Genomic DNA, 19,626 nt, shown 5'->3' on the forward strand with positions numbered 1-19,626 from the left:
GCTAATCAAGAGTATCAAAGCTGCAGAAAAGAAGGACCTTGTGGAGGGATGATTTACTGAGTCAATATGGGTGGAAGTCAGAAACAGGAAGGGAGAAATTACCCTATTGGGAGTTTTCGATAGGCCTCCCAGTAGCAATAGAGACACTGAAGAGCAGATCGGTAGGCAGAATTTGGAAAGGTGTGAAAATAACAGGGTTGTTGTCATAGGAGACTTCAACTACCTTAATATTGACTTGCACCTCTTTAGTATGAGATGGGGCAGAATTTGTTAGATGTGTCCAAATAGGATTCCTGACACACAATATGTGGACAGGCTGACTAGAGAAGAGGCCATACTGGATCTAGTAGTAGGTAAAAAACCTGATGAGATGCCAGCACCCTCTGTGGGTGAGCGTTTCAGAGATAGCGATCATAGCTCCTTAGCTTTTAGCATAGCCTTGGATAGGGATAGGAGCAGACAGTATGGAAAAGTGTTAAATTGAGGGAGGGCTAATTATGCTATTAAGCAGTAACTTTGAAGTGTAAATTGGGAACAGATGTCTCAAAAAATGTACAGTAAAAATGTACATGTTGTTACTTACATGGGGTTCTCGGTAGGTCTGTCCCATTGAGGCATGGAACCATAGGTGAAGGAACCATGGAAGAGGGATGAAAGAGGAAGAAATATACTTGAGGTTTAGACCGGGCTCTTTAGACTTAAAGTTAGCCAGGAAAGAGCTTGGACTTAGGAGAGCTAGAAGGGGACATGAGATGGCCTTGGCAAATAGAAGTAAAGAAACCCCAGTGTGTTTTACACATGTAAAGAACTGAATGAAGACTGTAAGACTGATCAGGGATAAAGGAGGAAACATGCCTGGAGTTAAAGGAAGTCAGGGAGGTCTTCAATTAATATTTTGCTTCTGTATTCAGCAGTGAGAGAGACTTTGACATATATGAAGTCAGTACAGAACAGGCTAATATGCTGGAACATGTTGTGATTAAGGAAGAGGATGATTTGGAACTTTTTAAAAAACATTAAGATGAATGAGTCCCTGAGGCAGGATGGGATATATCCTAGGTTACTAGTGAAGACGGAAAAGATTGCTTGGAAGTTGATGATGATCTTTGCTTCTTCACTACTCACAGGTTTAGTAGCAGAAGATTGGAGGATGGCAAATTTTCTTCCTTTTTTCAAGAAAGCTAGTAGAGATAATCCTGGGAATTATAGAGCAGTGAGTCTTGGAGAAAATTCTTAGAGACACAATTTACAAGCACTTGGAGAAGCATTGTCTGATTAGAGATATGCAGGGTTGCTTTAAGAGGGGCAGGTCAGACCTCATGAGCCTGATGGACTTTTTCGAGAAAGTGACTAAATTAATTAAGGTAGAGCAGTGGATGTGATGTGTATAGATTTTATTATGGCATTCAAGCAGATTCCTTTTGGTAGTCTCATTCCGAGGTCTGGGGGCAAAGAATCCAGTGAAACTTGGTTGTGTGGATTCAGAATTAGCTTGCTTACAGAAGGCAGAGTGTGGTAGTAGATGGAGTGTATTCTGCTTGGAGGTCCGTAACTACTGGTGTTCTACAGGGATCTGTCCTGGGACCACTGCTGTTTGTGATTTTCTATAAATGACTTGAATGAGGAAATGGAATGGTAGGTTGGTAAGTTTGCAGATGACGAGAAGGTTGGTAGTGTTGTACATAGTGTAGAAAGTTGGCATAGGTTGCAATAGAATAGAATGGAGAGCTGAATTGAGAAGAGGCAAATGGATTTCAGTCTCTGAAAATGTGAAGTTATTCATTTTAGAAGATCTAACGAAGGCAGAATACAAGGTTAATGACAAGATTTTTAATAGTGTGGAGGAAGAGAGCAGAGATTTCTTGAGGTTCAAGTCCATTGATTTCTCAAAGTTGCCATGCAAGTTGTTAGGGTGGTTAAGAAACCATATGGTGTGTTGGCCTTCATTAGTTTTGGGGGTGAGGGGGTGAGTTCAAGAATCACGAGGTAATGTTGCAGCTCTATGAATCTCTGGTTAGAATGCACTTGGAGTATGTGTTCAGTTCTGGTTACCTCATTATAGGAAGGCTTTGGAATATTTAGTAAGGGTGCAGAGGAGATGTATTAGGATATTGCCTGGATTAGAGAGCATATCTTATGAGGAAAGGTTGAGCATGTTAGGGCTTTTGTTATTGCAGCAAAGGAGGATGAGAGGTGACTAGACAGAGGTATATAAGATGATAAGAGGCATAGATAGAGAGGACAGCCAGCACATTTATATGGCTCCTTAAGATTGTCATAGTCAGGGAGGTAGTGGGGATAAGCTCTACTACCTATTAAATACTCCCAGTGGTGTGCATCTCAAATAGACTCTTTCCTAACTTCCAGTTTAAGAGGGAGCTGGTGAAGCACAGTGATGACTTGCTGGTAACACAAAAATATAAATTACTGTATTAATCACACTTTTTCTCAGATACTATCACCGAAATCAATAGCCTGTAACTTCCTTTTCGGAGTTGAGCTTTTGAACCACCTGGCACTTTGTAGTGTGAATTGAAGTCTTGAATGTGCAGCATTGAAGGTGTCAGGGCCCAAGGCGAGGGACAGGCCAGTGTTCAGCTCGCTGCTCCATGAGGTTTACTCTCTGTGGAATTGAAGCTTGGGCTGTAACTAATGGACTCTTGGATCAGCTGTATTGATGACTGGCTTCGTGGATGTGGACTCATTATTGTGAACTTCAGTTCAGAATGTTATTTGCTTATTTTTACTGATTTATACAATTTGTTTTTTTTCTACACATTGGATGTTTGACAGTCTTTTTTCAATGGTCTCTGTTAGGTTTCTTTGTTTTGTGGCTGCCTGGAAGGAGATGAATCTCAAGGTTATATATGGTATACTGTATGTGCTTAATTTAAACTTTGCACTTTGACAACTAAGTCCAGCTCCTGGCCTTCATGTGTGGCTTAGCTACCAAGCCCAGTGGAACCATTTCTATTGACAGAAGAAGAGGAAAAGGCACCTTAAAACCAGTTACTTCAGGCAGATGGGACTTTTCATGGCAGCTCATCTAGGAGAAAGAAAACTCTGATCTCAAAGCTCCGCTGCCTTGTGGCTATATACACTCTTGGGGAGTGCTTTGGGAGTAAACCCTAAGGAAAAATCCAGAGCTGGAGTCCCTAAGAGAGTCCTATGTTGACGACTGCAATGCTGCTGGTGCCAAACTGTATCAGTCTCTGCTGTTCCTTTGGATTCATCAACTGTGTGGTGAGGGGGAGCCTGCTGTGGATCATAGTAGCCTGCCTTGTGCATTGTCTTGTGTATCACTTAGACAGCGAGGATGCTATGGTTGATCCTGACCAAGGGAGGACCCCATAGGTAAGTTTATGGAATGCACTACCAGGACATTTAGGAGATTGTTAGATAGACACACGGATGATAGAAAAATGGAAGGCTATGTGGGAGAAAATGGCTGAATTGATCTTGGAGTAGGTTAAAAGGTTGGCACAACATTGTGAGCCGAAGGATCTGTGCTGTGCTCTCTGTTCTCTGTTCTATTCAGTTTTCTAATTTGTCATTTGCAGGCAAGGCATTTGTTGCCCAGCACTTATATTCCTGAGGATGGCAGTAAACTATTGATTTTGGCACACGTGGAGATTTTTTTCCCACACATTAGAATGTGTATGACTTGGAGAGGAACCTTGAAGTGGTACTGTTCCCAAGTTTCGTGGACTAGGCAGATACGGATGGAGTATCCCATGTGAACAAATGCACTCAAATTCTGTAATATGCAGTTTGGCAAATTACATATACTAAAGCCATTGTGCACTGGTGACAAAGGCAATATATGTTTAGTCTGGCAGATAGGAGCCTGTCAAGCACATTCTCGATTGTTGTTGGAACTGTGGTCATCCAGGCCAGTGGAGAGTATTCTGTCATTCTGTTGACATAGTGCTTGTAGGTAGTGAAAGGGTTTTGGGCTATCATGAGATAGGTCATTTATTGCAAGCTACCTAGTTTTTGCCATAGTTTTTATGAGTTATCCAGGTGGGTGATTGTGTTTATATTTGGTGGTAAACCCAGGGTGTTGATGGTGGGCCTCTTGATAATGGTAATGCCATTGATTATCAAAGACAGGTAGTTAAAATATAACCTGCTGGAATTGGTCATTGCCTTTTTTGGTTTGTGGAATGTACCTTGCATTTATCAGCCCATGCCTGAATATTGTATGGTTTTTAATTTACTGAAGAGTTGTAAATGGAAATTAACTTTGTGCAATCATCAGTAACTATATCTATTCTTGTGTATGCATTGGAAGGAGGCTCATTGAAGAAACAGCTGAAGGTGGTTGGGCCTAGGCCACTTCTATGAAGAATTAAACCTGTAGTCAAGTTTATTGTCATTTAACTATATACCAACAAGCGAGACAACATTTCTCTGGACTAAAGTGTAAAGCACAATAGCTTAAAAATTAAATTTACAAATGAATTGCTGGTAGATAAACATAGTAAAGTGCATACATTAAGTATTGTAGGGTACAGTACAAATTATCTGGTGACACTTCGAATGTGATGTTGCAGGAAGTTCAGAAGCCCAATGGCCTGAGGGAAGAAGTTGTTTCCCATCCTGACTGTTCTTGTCTTTGTGCATCGGAGTCTCCTGCCTGATGGTAGAATGCTAAAGAGAATGCTGGATGAATGGGTAGGATCCTTGATAATGCTCAGTGCCCTCTGTACACAGTGCTCCTGGTAAATATCCCTGTTGGGTGGTAGGGAGACCCCTATGATCCTCTTGGCCATATTTACAGTCCTTTGTTGGGACTAACGGACTGATGCTCTGTTGCTGTCATACCAGATGGAGATAGAACTTGTCAGGACAGTCTCAATGGTGCACCTGTAGAATTCAGTTAAGATGGGGTGGGGGGGAGAGAAGGGAAGCCTCACTTGCCCTAATATCCTCAGGAAATGGAGGTGTTGCTGTGCCTTCTTATTCAGAAAGGTGATATTGAAGGACCAGGTGAGGTTGTCCATGATGTGGACTCCCAGAAATTTGGTGCACTTAACTCTCTCTATGGAGGAGCCATGTATTTGTAGAGGGGGGATGGTTCATCTGAACCTTCTGAAAGTGCACAATCATTTCCTTAGTCTGCTCCATGTTCAGATTTAGGTTGTTTTTCTCACACCAGTCCTGCATCCACTCCACTTCCTCGGTGTACTCTGACACATCGTTGTTGATGAAGCCAAGCATCGTCGTGTCATCCCAATTACTTGTTTACAATTTTATGTGCATGTAATGTTTTTATGAGACAGTAGTTGTGTTATAGACTGAAGAAAATAAATCAGATCATAGATTGCTGTTGTAAATTTCATTAGTTGTAATTACAATATTTTGATTTTCTGTTTTGCAAACCTTTTGGCAGTACATGAATTATCAATGACATATGTTGAAGAATAATTTTTTTTTGCTATTTGCTGTGGTAGTTGCAAAAGGTATTAAATGAATTTGTATACCTTTCAGGAAATGATATTTTGATCTCCCACTACACTGGAGGACAAAATGAAGCAGTGAAAGCTATTGTTCAGCGGTAAGTTACAAAATGGTCATTTTTAACAGCCCATCCAATTTTTTTTAGGGTGAAAGAAGCAACATAGACTGGTTATATCTTTAGTTAAATTCCTGTTCAATAATGTAATTTCTGTGAACAGTGTAAGAGTTGTTTCTTAAAATTTAATTGCTTTTAATGTGCTACCTCAGTATGCCAGTAGGCATACTTTAAACTAGTGTCCTAATTGATTCAAAGTTCATCTCCATTGATGCAAAAACTTGCATTAGCTAAGATTTTTGAGGCTCTCAATGTTCTAAATAATTTTCTAACTACTTTAAAATTTATCCATGAGAAATGGTGCTGTTAATTTGTGCATAGCAAGCTCGCTGAGCAACAATATCTGGATAATTTTATTTTGTTTGGTTGATGATTTAAGGAATAAATATCACCAGAGCATCATGCCCTTACTTGGAGTAGTGCTGTGGATTCTGAAACATCTATGTAATAGAGCAGTTAAAGGTCTTAGTTTAATATCTCCTCTGAAAGATGATGCCTCTGACAATGGAAGTGTTCTGCAAAGCAGTTGTTAGGGAGTATTCTTGAGTTGCGTGAATATTGGCAGCAATTAATTTAAACAAGAACCACAGCGTCATTTCTTAATGTGGATTGTAAAGTGCAAGCAGTAGATTGAAGTTAAAAGTATGTCTTTGCATTGTCGGTGGAGCACAGGTTGCCCACAGACTAAGACAGATGGTTTGCAAAATGGTGACCATGAGATGTTTGCATATGCATCAACCAAACATTAAGACAATGGGAGGTTATGATCGTTGGCCCTGCATCAAACCAGGCAACATGGGCTAAGTTATTTGCACCATCATGACTTGAGTTCAAGCTGGCAAACCAGACTGATGTTGTCACTTAGCAAATCAAACATGGTCACAGCTATAGTTCCAATCAATAGCTGATGTATTGTGTACTCAGGTGTCTGGCTGTGTCTTCAGCTGTTTTTTGTCAATAGGTTTGTTCCAGCATGGGTGTTTGAACATTAGAGGTTTCTTCCACTGTCGATATGTAGTTCAAAGGAAGCATTGTCAACCCAAAATATTGAAGTAAACGATGTCATTGTAATCATTGAATTTACATTGTATCAGTTACTTGTTACATTTGATCTTAAAGGTATAAAATGTAATGTACTATTCTAACATGAGTGTCATCACAAGAATGCCTGCTGATTAAAGATTCCTTCAGTGCTTCTCCATAAGGCCATAAGACACAGGAACAGAATTAGGCCACCTGGCCCATCGAATCTGCTCTGCCATTCAATCATGACTGATCCTTTTTTTCCTTCCTCAACCCCAGTTCCCGGCCTTCTCCCCATAAAAATCAAACTATAAATTACAATAAGAAATATATAAATAATCTAATAATACATATCACATTAATTTCTAGATAGAGTGCAGACTTCTACCCAGTAACCCACCTATTTAACCTAATCATGGGACAATTTACAAAGACTAATTAACCTACAAAATAGTACATCTTTGGACTGTGGGAGGAAACCCAGGCAGTCAAGGAGAGAACGTACAAACTCCTTACAGACAGCACTGGAACTGAACTCTGAAAACCGAGGCCCTGTGCTGTCGTAGTGTTGCACTAACCATTATGCCACCATAGTACCACATTCTCCATGTGACAATGTGGGTTTCTTCTGGGTGCTCCAGTTTCGTACGGGATAGGATTAGTAAGTTGTCACCATGTTATGTTGTAACGTACGATGAGACTTGCAGGTTTCCCCAGCACATCCCTGACACAAGCGACACATCTCACTGTTATGTGAATCTGTTATCCCAAATGTGCAGGCCAAGATATTGGGTATATTTAAAGAAAATGTTGATAGATTCTTGATTAGGTCCCATGACTCAGGTTCACTTCCCACTGACAGAGTCCTAGAAAAGTACATGCCAGAAACAGGCCGAAACTGGCCCTTCGGCCCATCTAGTCCATGCTGAAACCATTTAAATGCCTCCTTCCATCAACCTGCACCGGGACTATAGCCTCCATACCCCTACAATCCATGATGTCAGGAAGAACGTTGCACATTCTTGACATGACCATGGGTTTCCTTCTGGTGCTCCGGTTTCCACCCACATTTCAAATTCATATGGGTTAGAGTCAGTAAGTTGTGGGTACACTATGTCGGCACCAGAAGCACTTGCAGGCTATGTTGGTCATTGACACAAATGAAGCATTTCACCGGATGCTTCAATGTACATGTGACAAATAAAACTAATCTTTACTCTCTACATAGGCATAACGAACTAAATTGCAAAATGGTCCATTTTTGGAGGGACACAACAAAAGAGAATACTATCCAAATAATCCAATTAATTAATCCAAATAATAACTGACAGGCTTTGAGCTGCAATTGGAGCAGGGTGACTCCTCGCAAAATTCACAAGAAGCTAATATACAGACACAAAAAGTTATGATGCAAACACTGAATACAAGAGTAGGTAGGGACTTGCACATGGGACCTACAAAGCTAATCTTTATTTGTAAATAAAAGCCTAGCTCAGTGGCAAGGTCCATTCCCAGTCAGATAGATGGGTGGGGTCGTTGGTCCTGGACACAATCAACACATTTTGGCATATGTTCCAGTGATTTTGATCACAGTAACAACAGCAGTCACCCTATCTGTGCTTGTACAGTACTTCCCAGTGTGCAGAAGACAATATTATGAATAGTGGATATAGTGTACTAACTGAAAGGAGTGCAAGTAAATTGTTACTTCTCTGGCATCGATAATTGGGGATCATGGGTACTAAGAGGGGAGGAGCTAAAATGTATTTTCTGTAATGGATTGGAAGAGTGATTCTGAAAGTACTATAAGGCATTATCTTTGTAGAATGTTGGAAAAATTAGAGAGTGGAGGTTATGCCAGGTAGGCTTGGAGATATTGGATTTAATTTGACAAGCATGAATCTTTTTTTTAGTAAAATTAATATTTAAAAATTAAAACACATTGCAGAATTTCTGTTTTGCTCACATTATTTCTTTTGATTCTCTTTGAAGCACTTTTTGGATTCTTTGTAATAAATTTAAATATCATTTATGCTACTTGATTGATAAACTGTGTTCTTTCAATGATTCTTGTGTTCATTTGGTTGAGAAGCTGATAGTCTTATTTAGGTGATCTCTTAGAAATGTAATTCTTAAAGAGTTTAACAGCATTGATTCTAGATGTATATTTCCTGCAACTGAGAAGTCCAGTGTTGGTGCATTGTGAAAAAGCTAAGTGTGTAATAATGCAGCTTCTTAGAGCAATATCCTTTCATTCAATGTTTTAACCTAAAGAGGTGTCTTACCATCTATTAATGAATAAAGCAATGCTTAGATAAAGGCAAAAGCATTTGTACAGTTGGTCTCTGTTAATGTCAGATTGACAATTTATTACACAAAATGAAATATGTTATGTGGAAACGATGCAGTGGCACAAATTAATTATAGTTGTTGCCTAAATGATACTTAACTAGAATAGGAGCAGGAATGAGCAAATTGGCCTTCAAGATTCCACTGCCATTCAGGTACATTCATTACTATTCTGATACTAAATTAAAAAAAATACTTTCTTAAAAAATTCCATGATCCAGCTATCAAATCATCTCATGCAGTAAACCTTGAAATTTAAATTTTGAGTAAACTATATCAAATTTTTAAACTGTAGTTTTATTCATGATTTTAGTTTTTAGGGTGGTATATGGATGCATGGAAACATGATGGTTCGAGTAATGCTTTACAGCATTAGCGATTCTGGTTTGATTCTGCCGTTGTCTGTACGGAGTTTGTACTTCTCCCCATGACCATGTGAGTTTCCTCAGGATGCTCCAGTTTCTTCCCATATTCCAAAAATGCATAGGTTAGGTTAATTGGTCACCTGTGTACACTTAAATGGCACAGGCTCATTGGATCAGAAGGGCCTATTACTATGCTGTAAATCTAAATAAAGTTGTCATGTTTCCTCAGTTGAAATGGTAATGAAAAACAAAAGATTTTTGGAAGTGTCGGAAATTATGTTATAAAATTTCAGTTTTGGAAAATTATAAAGCTGTAATAGAGTATGCCACTACTGTGGTTGAATAACTGATTAAAATCAATTAATCCATATAATTGGAAGATTTTAATTTTCTTAAAAGAAATTGAATTCATAGATTTCACTCAATCCTAGAAATCTGGGCATTTTGACCTTCAGTTGCTAAAACATATAATCTATAATTGATAATTGCAACTTGTGAAGCATATTAATAAACTGCCGATTAGTGATTTGCATCGTCACATCAATTTACCTTTAAAACTTGTAGAATAAAATTTTGAAGCTTGCCTAGTCTACAATGGATGCTACAAGTTAAAATAATTCTTTAAACAAAACTTCTGCAATAGATATTTTTTCCTTAATAAGACCTTTTTCAGCTGATCTTAAATTATTTGCTTCAGTGTTGAAATCCCGCAAGTGGAATTTGTGCATTATTGATCTTAATTCCAAATCTATGCTAATTATCTCAGATTTAGCTATTAATACTCCTGCTTGTCCGTTAGATATAGGAGCAGAATTAGACTATTTGGCTCTGCCATTCAACTGTGCCTGATTTCTTTTTTCAATCCTATTCTTCTGCCTTTACCTCATAATCCTTAAACCCCTTACCAATCAAGAACCAGAAATGCACCCAATGACTTGACCTCTGCAGCACTCTGCAGAAACAAATTCCACAATGTCACCACCCTATATCTGAAGCAATTCCTCATCTTAGTTTTAAAAGGACATGCCTTTATTCTTGGGCTGTGCTCTCACATCCTAGGCTCTCCTACTTATGGAAGCACCCTCTGCATCCACTCAGGCCTTTCAGTATCTGATAGATTTCAATGAGATCTCTCCTTGACATTATTAGTAATCATGCTGTACAGACTGCAACCATCAACTTCCATTTCTTTTGCATTTGCTTGTTAGAAAAGACAGTGGTATCTCTTTTGGTAAGTAATGCGTGTTGCTGTTTTAAAGTAACTTCAGCTAGTTTTGTATTAATATGCAGCAGATCTATGTAAATATAATGCTTAAAAATACTGCAGAAACATTTCCATCATTTATCTCTCCTGCACTCACCATAAAGTAGACATTATAAATAGATATAACATTAGACTTAAAAAGTAAATGGTTATATGTCAAAGTTGTTTCTGTTTTCCCTCATTTACACAGAAAACTGCAGAGTAACCCCAAAGGAAAAAATGTTAAAGTACAGTTTCTGCGGAAGCCTTCTTTTGAAGACAAGAAGTCATTTATACAGGGTGCTAGAGAGAACAACTGTAACTCCAATTCCATTACGACAGCAGCTGCCACTGCAGCAGCCATTGCTGCAACTGCCCCTCTGATTAAGGTTGGTGAATCTTTACATGATACATTTATAATGGTAAATAGGAGAAAATCTGCAGATGCTGGAAATCCAAGCAGCACACACAAAATGCTGGAGGAACTCAGCAGGCCAGGTAGCATCTATGGTAAAGAGTACAGTCGATATTTCAGGCCGAGACCCCAGGGTATAATGGCAACTTTGTACGTTATTATTTCAGCAATGGTAAATTCCAATGTTTAGCAAATATGAGCTTTAGAATGTTTTTGCAAAAGTTATTGTAAGGTTTTTAATATTGCTATTTTCATAGAAATAAAGAAACAAATTGGCTACTGATTTTAATCATAACCCAGGAGTAGGTTGATTTGCATATAGAATCATAATTGAGTTCTCAAGAGGCTGCAAATGCTGGAAATCTGGAGCAACACACAAAATGCTGAAGGAACTCAGCGTGACAGGCAGTATCTGTGGAGGGAAATGGACAGATGACATTTCAGGTCAGGCCAATAGACTGGTCTGGGGAGAAAGAGGGAAAATAGCCAATATAACAAGATGGAGGAAAGGGGTGGCGCAAGAGCTGGGCAGGTGATAGGTGAGAGAGATGATCGGCTTATGAAACATAGAAACATAGTAAACCTACAGCACAATACAGTCCCTTTGGCCCACAAAGCTGTGTTGAACATGCCCTTACCTTAGAAGTTACCCAGGGTTACCCATAGCCCTCTATTTTTCTAAGCTCTGTGTACCATTAGATGAGGAATGGTGGAGACTGGGAATGATGTGAGGAATGGGCAAGACAAGGAATGATGTAAGAAGCTGGGAGGTGATAGGTGGATGTAGCAAATGGCTGAAGAAGGTGGATGCTGGTAGGAAAGGACAGTAGCTAGTTGAGTTCTTAATGTAATTTTCATGATTCATGTTCAAACTGAATCATTAAATATACAATATGATGAAAGTTAGCTGACAACATTTCTGATAAAATTCTTGTCTTGCTGGACATTAGTTTTTTTTTGCTAAATGCTTTATCCTTAATAAGTAAGGTTTAATTGCATAGTGACTCTAGTGAATAATTCTGCTGAGATTAAGTGGTAGAACTTGATCCTTATCAATAATCCCAAAAATACTGAGTTTTTGTATTTTCACTAGCTCAAGCTGCTTTTCTTAACTGTAGCAGATGATTATAGAATGGCATTGACAGGTGTTATCTATCCAACGTATGGGGAGCAATAAGATCTGTCTAAAGAATGGAGTGAACAATTATAAAATAACTTGGCAGAGAAATTCTAAGCTTTGGGCAGTTTAATCACCTTAAACAATTAGAACACTTTTGGGTTTGAAGAATTGTTTTCTTTGGTAAATTTCAAATCTTTGAGTAATTGAGTTGAAAAGAAAGAGAAGTCAATGGTGGATTTTTATAAAGTGATGTTATGAACATACACTATAGTTTTGAAAGGAATAGAGAAAAGCTATGGTTTACAATACTAATTACCAGGGAAGGTAAGAAAATTCAATATCAGTAACTTTGTGGTAACAGCAAATAATTGGTTTTGATGTTGTGTACCTGGAATTGGCACGAAATGTATTAAGTGAGAAAGATGTAACTTTAAGTTCACAGGGAATTCTAAGCAAGCTTGATTTGTTGAGGAAACATTAAAAAAAGAAAAACAAAATGTATAAAAAGAACTCCCAAGTACAAAAAAATGGAGAGAGTCCCTCATCCTAATTTGTGAAGGGGTCAGAAAGGTGTGACTTGTCAGGTCATTAGCTAGAAAAAGAATTTTTTTAACCATTTGAGAATGTATTAGTTGTATGATTAGGTTTAGATGAAATGTGACATATGGATAAACAATGGATGATGGCTTTTGAGGAGAGAAATTTTATTTACTTTAAGATAGCTTACTTAGTTGATATGAATGCAGCTGTGTTAGAGGAAGCATGATCATTCATGCAAATAAAACTCACACTGCCTTTTAAAATTAGACTATCCTTAAATATAACAGTAATCTATAATTCGCTTTCTACACTTGTAAACGAAATTTGAACTTGTGTTTGTGTAAATGCCTTTTAACTGTTGTAATTGTACCCACCTCAATGACATCCTTTTGCAGCTCATTCCACTTACCTCTACGATCTCTGGAAAATTCGTCCCTCAACACCTTTTTAACTCTTTCCCCTCTCAGCTGAAACTTATGCTCTCTAGTGTTTGACTTCCCTACCCTTGGAAAAAGACTGACCATCCTGATTTTGTAAACCTCTATAAAGTCACTGCTCACCCTCTCATTCCAAAGAAAACTGTCCCACCCTATCCTGTCCCTCTTTTTATTTTAAACCCTACATTCCTAGCATCATCCTTACATTTTCTACCTTCTCTAGTTTAATAACATTATTCCTATATGGCTATTAGACCTGCTCACAGTACTCAAAATGCAATCTTACAAACACTTTATATGTCTGTAACATGACGTCCCAAGTCTTGTACTTACTGTCCTGACTATTGAAGGCATGAGAGCCATGCACATTCTTCACCGCCCTGTCTAATTATATTACCACTTTCAGAGGACAATGTACTTGTACCCAGGTTTCTCTTCTCTGCAACACCCACCAGGGCCCTGCATTCACTATGTCTGCCCAGCTTTGGTTTAACCACTTACCAAATTACATCATTTAAGGCAGTGGTCCCCAACCACTGGGCCTTGGCAGCTGACTCATCATATCGCTTCATACCGCCAAATCATATTGTTTCCTGGCGGCCTGGTAGCACAGCCCAGTGGTTGGGGACCACTGATTTAAGGGGATGCAGCACACCGCACTGATCACAACCTCCAATCTGAAAATAATGTGTCATCTTAGTTTTTGAAAATCCCAACAATTCAGCATCTGATTCATCAGTAATGGTGCATATGAAAAATTTATTATGTTACTGTGTAACGTCTTAACAAAGTGTGTTGGGATAATAATTAAGTAGTGGGAGAAATCTGTTAGTCTGCCCCAATCAAGTCTCGAGAGTGCTAGCTCATTGGAATTTCATTTTATATATTCAGAACTCTCCTACGGCTCACCGCTCCAATGATCTGATGAGACACAAGTCCAGTTAATTGGCTGTTGCACTTCCTTGAGAGCAGTTTGTATATCAGTGGTCCAGTTGTCAATATTTCTACTGGTGAATGACCCGTTTACCCTTGCTGACGTAGTGTCTTATTGTATAACTGTATGCTGACTGGAGTTCTTGTCCTGAATTTATTTATTCTGTAGATGGTGAAGGGCATTTTTAAGGTGAAATATTTCCCTTATCTGATCAACTATTTTAGATCTGTAGTGCAGAGTATATTGACTAGCTGCAATACAGCCCAGTCGGTATAGGAAACCCCAATCGCCTTGAATGAAAAATCCTACAACAAGTAGTGGATACAGTCCAGTCCATCATGGGAAATGCCTTTCCAACCACTGAGCACATCTATTTGAAACGCTGTCACAGGAAGGTAGCATCCATTATCAGAGACACACTCTCTTCTCACTGCTACCATCAGGAAGAAGGTACAAGAGCCTTAAGACTCACACCACCAAATTAAGGAACTGTTACTTGTATCACCTGAATTTAACTATTAAAATGTAAAAAAAATTATAGCTCATTTTCAAATGAATAAGTAAGTTTTTAAACTTCCCAGCACCTGCTTCCTTATGTTGAAAGGAGCCATACACAATCCATACCTACTGTATGTCATGTATAAACAAACAACTGCTACTATCAATATTCCCAAAAGCTCTTGAGGATAAAATTCATCCATAAGATGTCTCTATTTTAGGAAGTTATTGTGCAGGCAAGCTCTTTGGATAAATAAGTACTCCAGATGGCTAGACTTGTTGACTCCTTGCTGTCACACATCTGTTTCTCAGAGACCAGTGTCTCCATTCAGACCCTTCTAAAAGTTTGCTGCTCCCAAAACATGACAAGGAGCTGGAAAACTTGGATTTATTTTATACTGCACTGTACTGGCAAAGATTCCAACCTTGTTAAGGTAGATTCTTCTTCCTCCTCTCTGATTAAAAATAATGTGAATGAATTCTGAGGTTTGCTTGAAATCTCATATTGGTCATTCACTTACTATGCTGATTGCAGTAACTGAAGACTTGGACTCAATAGCATCACCTTAGTGGAGTTAGGAATGTTTCCAAATGCAGACTTTCATCATGAATCCCAATCCTAAAAATAAAGTACAAACCTCAAACTTAACCAAATACTGATGTCATGAGTCCATCATTTGATATAATATTGAATATCATGGTTTGTTTGATCTGCACAATTAAATTTTTCAGAATTTTGTTAGATCTTTGTAGTTACTTGAAATTTATTAAATATAGGCTCAGAGTGACCTTGGAGCTAAGATTGCTACTGTGAATGAGTTGGTGACTAAACTCCAGGAAATGGATCAGCAAGTAAAACAGATTGCTGAAGAGCAAGCAAAGGCTTCAATTCAGGATCCAAAGTCCAAGAAGCATACAGAAAGAATCAGAGAACTGGAGGCACAGTTAAGCATGCTTTTAAATCAACGACTGAGCCATCTGGAAAAAATTCAAGAACATCAGCTAGAACTTCAGGTATTTTTTAAATTCATTTTCCATGATCTGGGCATTGACAGCAAGGAGAGCATTTATTAATCTTGAGAAGGTGATGGTGAGCTGCTACTTTAAAACTATTTTGGTGAATGTACTCCTGTGGTATTGTGCAGAAAGATATAGGATTTGAACCCAGTAACACTGGTCATATATTTCAAAATAAGAAAAATGTTTGATTTGAATGGAAACTGCAGGTATTCCAATATGGTTATTGTCCTGATTTGAGAGGTAAGGGTTGCAGTAACCTGGATGTGTTATTGTTGTGCATTTTGTATACTGCATATTACTCAGTGTCACTAGAGATGTGAGTGAAATTTAGGGTGGTTAATGAGCTGCCACTTAAATGTATAATTTTTTTCTTGGGTGTTGTTGAGCTTCTTGAAATTAGAGCTGCATTCATCCAGACAAGTGGAGAGTATGGCATCAGACTCGTGAGTTGCAGCATCTGTTGAGGCAAAAGGTGTAAGTTGACACTTAGAGCCAACACCCTGTGTCAGGACCAAGTGGAAAGAGGAAAGATTGCCAGTATATAGCAGTAAGTGGAGGGGTGGATGGGATAGATACTGATAGGTGAAGGTAGTTAATTGATAGTTCAGTGGAATGGAGGGAGAAGACAGATGGGAGAGGGGAACAAAGGATCGAGAAAGCTAGGTGGGTGGGTAAGTTTGTGTGAAAAGAGAACACCGGAGTGTGTGGGTTACCCAAAATTGGAGAATTCATTATTCATGCCATTAAGCCACTCAAATGGTGTATAAGATGTTATTCTTCTAATTTATATTTGAATTTTCCAGTTTAAATTTTACTTTGTTGTATAGTGATTTGTATCCAGTGAATTTAAAGGGATTGGAAAACTGAGCCCCCGAGAGTTTAGCGGGAATGTGGGAAACTAAAGCATTGTGGATGAGGGTGTGGTGTGGGGTTGATAAATTAGCTTGTGTTACTGGGAGTGAGGGCTAAGCCCAGAGTCCTTGGGGTAAGGTCAGCTTGTTTTGGCCTTGCTCGACCTAGGTTTCAGCTGCATAGTTGGCTCACACTCCTAGTAAAATGTGATCGACCTTGTTGATATTCAGATCCACAAATAGTTCAAAGTTCAAAGTAAATTTTTTTATCAGAGTACATATATGGATAACAAGGGCTTAGCATACAAATGAATGAGCAATTGGATACTAGATTATTGCTATTTTACTGTAGGTGGTGGAAAGGCTTATGGGTGCTGAGAGGTATAGGATAACCTACTTTCGATCATGTCGTATAAATGCTGAAGCTAGTCCAGCTGAATTTCTGGTCAGTGGTGATCCCTGAACTGTTGATGAGTTTCAGTGACCAGATGCCAGTGAGCCAGGTTTGATACAGACCTGCAATGCTATTCCTTGATTTCCGGTGGCACCATGATGCAGCTAGTAGAGTCACTACCTTATAGCATCAGACTCTTGGATGCAATCCTAACCTCAGGTGCTGTCTGTTGGGAGAATTTTACAGTAGCCAATTAACCTGTCAGCACGCAAAACTTTTGGGGTCTGAGAGAAAACCAGAGCTCAAAGAGAAATACCAAAGTTGCTGTGTTGCACATTCTGTGAAGCCCATGGTTTTGACCTATGTACCTGCAAACACACACTCCTAATGGGTCCAAATCTCAGTAGATCAAATCACTTTTCAGTGAAAATGGCAGGCTTCACCCTTGAATGGCTTTAACAACCGGTGAGGCTTTGTCCCCAGACCAACTGGGTATTAATATTATTTTAAATATATGTACACATAAGTTAAAAACCTCTCTGAGTAATATAGCTGCAAGCTGCTTTTTGAATTCAAGTGAAATCTATGTTGTGATTGCATTAACAGATTTCATTTGATAATTTGTGTTTCTAATAATGTAGAGTTATGTCAAATTTGCCCTGTTCACTGTATTGAATTGAATTGACTTTATTTCTTACATCCTTCATATACATGAGTAAAAATCTTTACATTACATCTCCATCTAAATGTGCAATGTGCAGTCATAGTAATTTATAATAAAAAGAACAGTTAATGTAATATAGAGTCCACTCAAATCAGCGTGAGTTCATCAGTCTGATGGCCTGGTGGAAGAAGCTGTTCCAGAGCCTGTTGGTTCTGGCTTTTATGCTGCAGTACCGCTTCCCGGATAGTAGCAGCTGGAATAGATTGTGGTTGGGGTGACTCGGGTCCCCAATGATCCTAAGGGTCCTTTTTACACACCTGTCCTTGTAAATGTCCTGAATCATGGGAAGTTCACAACTACAGATACGCTGGGCTGTCTGTACCACTCAATGTGGAGTCCTGTGATTAAGGGAAGTACATTTCCCATACCAGGCAGTGATGCAGCCAGTCAGTTCATGCAACCAGAAAGTTCTTAGGATTTGAGGACCCATACCAAAGTTCCTCAACCATCTGAGGTGAAAGAGGTGCTGTTGTGTCTTTTTCACCACACAGCTGATGGCGTGGATGCTGAGGAACTTAAAGCTGTTTACCCTCTCAACCCCAAGCCCATTGATGTCAGTAGGGGTTAGCCCGTCTCCATTCCTCCTGTAATCCTCTACCAGCAGCTTTGTTTTTGCAACATTGAGGAAGAGATTGTTTTCTTGACACCACTGTGTCAGAGGGATGACTTCTTCCCTGTAAGCCATCTCTTTATTGTTTGAGATAAGGCCAATCAATATAGTGTTGTCGGCAAATTTAATTAGGAGATTGGAGCTGTCGGTGGTGAACCAGGCATGGTATACAGGGAGTAAAGCAGGGGACTCCGTACACAGCCCAGAGGGGCTCCTGTATTGAGAGTCAGAGGGTTGGAGGTGAGGGAACCCACTCTTCAACCCGCTGACGATCTAACAGGAAGTCCAGGATCCAGCTGCACAAGGCAGGGTCAAGGCCGAGGTCTCTGAGCTTCTTTTCAAGCCTGGATGGAACTATGGTGTTGAATGCTGAACTGCAGTCCAGGAACAGTATTCTCACATAAGCATCCTTCTTCTCTAGATGTGTAAGGACGGTATGTAGAGTAGTGGCTATTGCGTCATCTGTTGCAATACAGGTTCACTGACTAAGATTGAGGATGCAAACTTGATGGATGTGAGAGCTTTGACATTGGAATGTTGAGTTTTTTTGGAGAGTTTTGCATTATAATGTTAACACCCCAGCTCTGGCAGTTAGGGCAGCAAAACTGGTATAATATATTGCTCAGTTAAAAGAATCATTGCACAGTGACTATTACTGGTTCTAATTTTTTCCTGTCTTTCAGTCACGAATGTTTACCTCAGCATTTACAACAAGCCACATTCACCCAGATGGTGCAGTTCCAGCACATTCTGATACATTGTTGCGATGTTTAGAAACATGTTCTAAAGCACAGACACTGAATCAAGGACTCCAGAAGTTGCCCAGCAACAACATAAATTACATATCACTCCGCGATGTGCCTTCTGACATCCCTACAGCAACACAAGGTGAGAAGAGCAAACAATTCAATGTGATATGGAACAATTGCTTCTTTATCTATTTCAGTATTGTTGAAATGGCTTGGAATCTCAGTGATTTTGAAATTTAGCTGACTGTTTGTTAAAGGGTCATTAATAGGAAACTTTATATTAAAATAACTAATGTTGCTTATTGTTATAATAGTCATTATCAAGATGATGATGTTTTATTATGATTCATTTGGGTGTGACTATTATATTAAGTTTTAGTTTCTTCCAAAAGTTGAACTTCCAGGTGAAGACCACATCCACAAAATAGAAAACAGTTTAGCTAGCTAAGCTACATCCCCAAAGGCTTATCTGGCTGCCTAACTAAACAAGACCTCCAATTACTTTTTCAATGACCCTGACCTTTCTGAATTGATGAAACAACTTTAAAAAATCTTACTACTTTATAATAAATTTAAAAAAAAAAGAAAACAAGTTATTCAAATGCTACATAAATTGCTCTATATGTGGTCCCTTGTAACTGTTCCTGTACCTGCAATTTTGCAGGCTGATTCCCCCGGTGTGACTTTTGAGGAACTGAGCAAGTTTGGGAACTGTAGGAGATTTGGGTTTTACTAGGCTAGATGAGTGATGAATTTATGTCATGATTTAAGGATTT

General features: G+C 38.9%; 1 protein-coding gene across 2 annotated transcripts in view; it reads left to right on the plus strand.

Annotated features, from left to right (window-relative positions):
• The window catches only part of kiaa0586 (KIAA0586 ortholog), a 514,968-nt gene that overhangs the window by 27,603 nt on the left and 467,739 nt on the right, over window positions 1–19,626 (plus strand). For both annotated transcript variants that reach the window (XM_073039936.1, XM_073039935.1), the window contains exons 4-7: window positions 5,494–5,560; window positions 10,770–10,947; window positions 15,280–15,516; window positions 18,785–18,989. In XM_073039936.1, coding sequence (XP_072896037.1) covers window positions 5,494–5,560; window positions 10,770–10,947; window positions 15,280–15,516; window positions 18,785–18,989 — 687 coding nt within the window. The remainder of the gene's footprint in view (window positions 1–5,493; window positions 5,561–10,769; window positions 10,948–15,279; window positions 15,517–18,784; window positions 18,990–19,626) is intronic.

The sequence above is a fragment of the Hemitrygon akajei genome, chromosome 3 (assembly GCF_048418815.1).
Source record: "Hemitrygon akajei chromosome 3, sHemAka1.3, whole genome shotgun sequence".
NCBI classification, from domain to species: Eukaryota; Metazoa; Chordata; class Chondrichthyes; order Myliobatiformes; family Dasyatidae; genus Hemitrygon; species Hemitrygon akajei.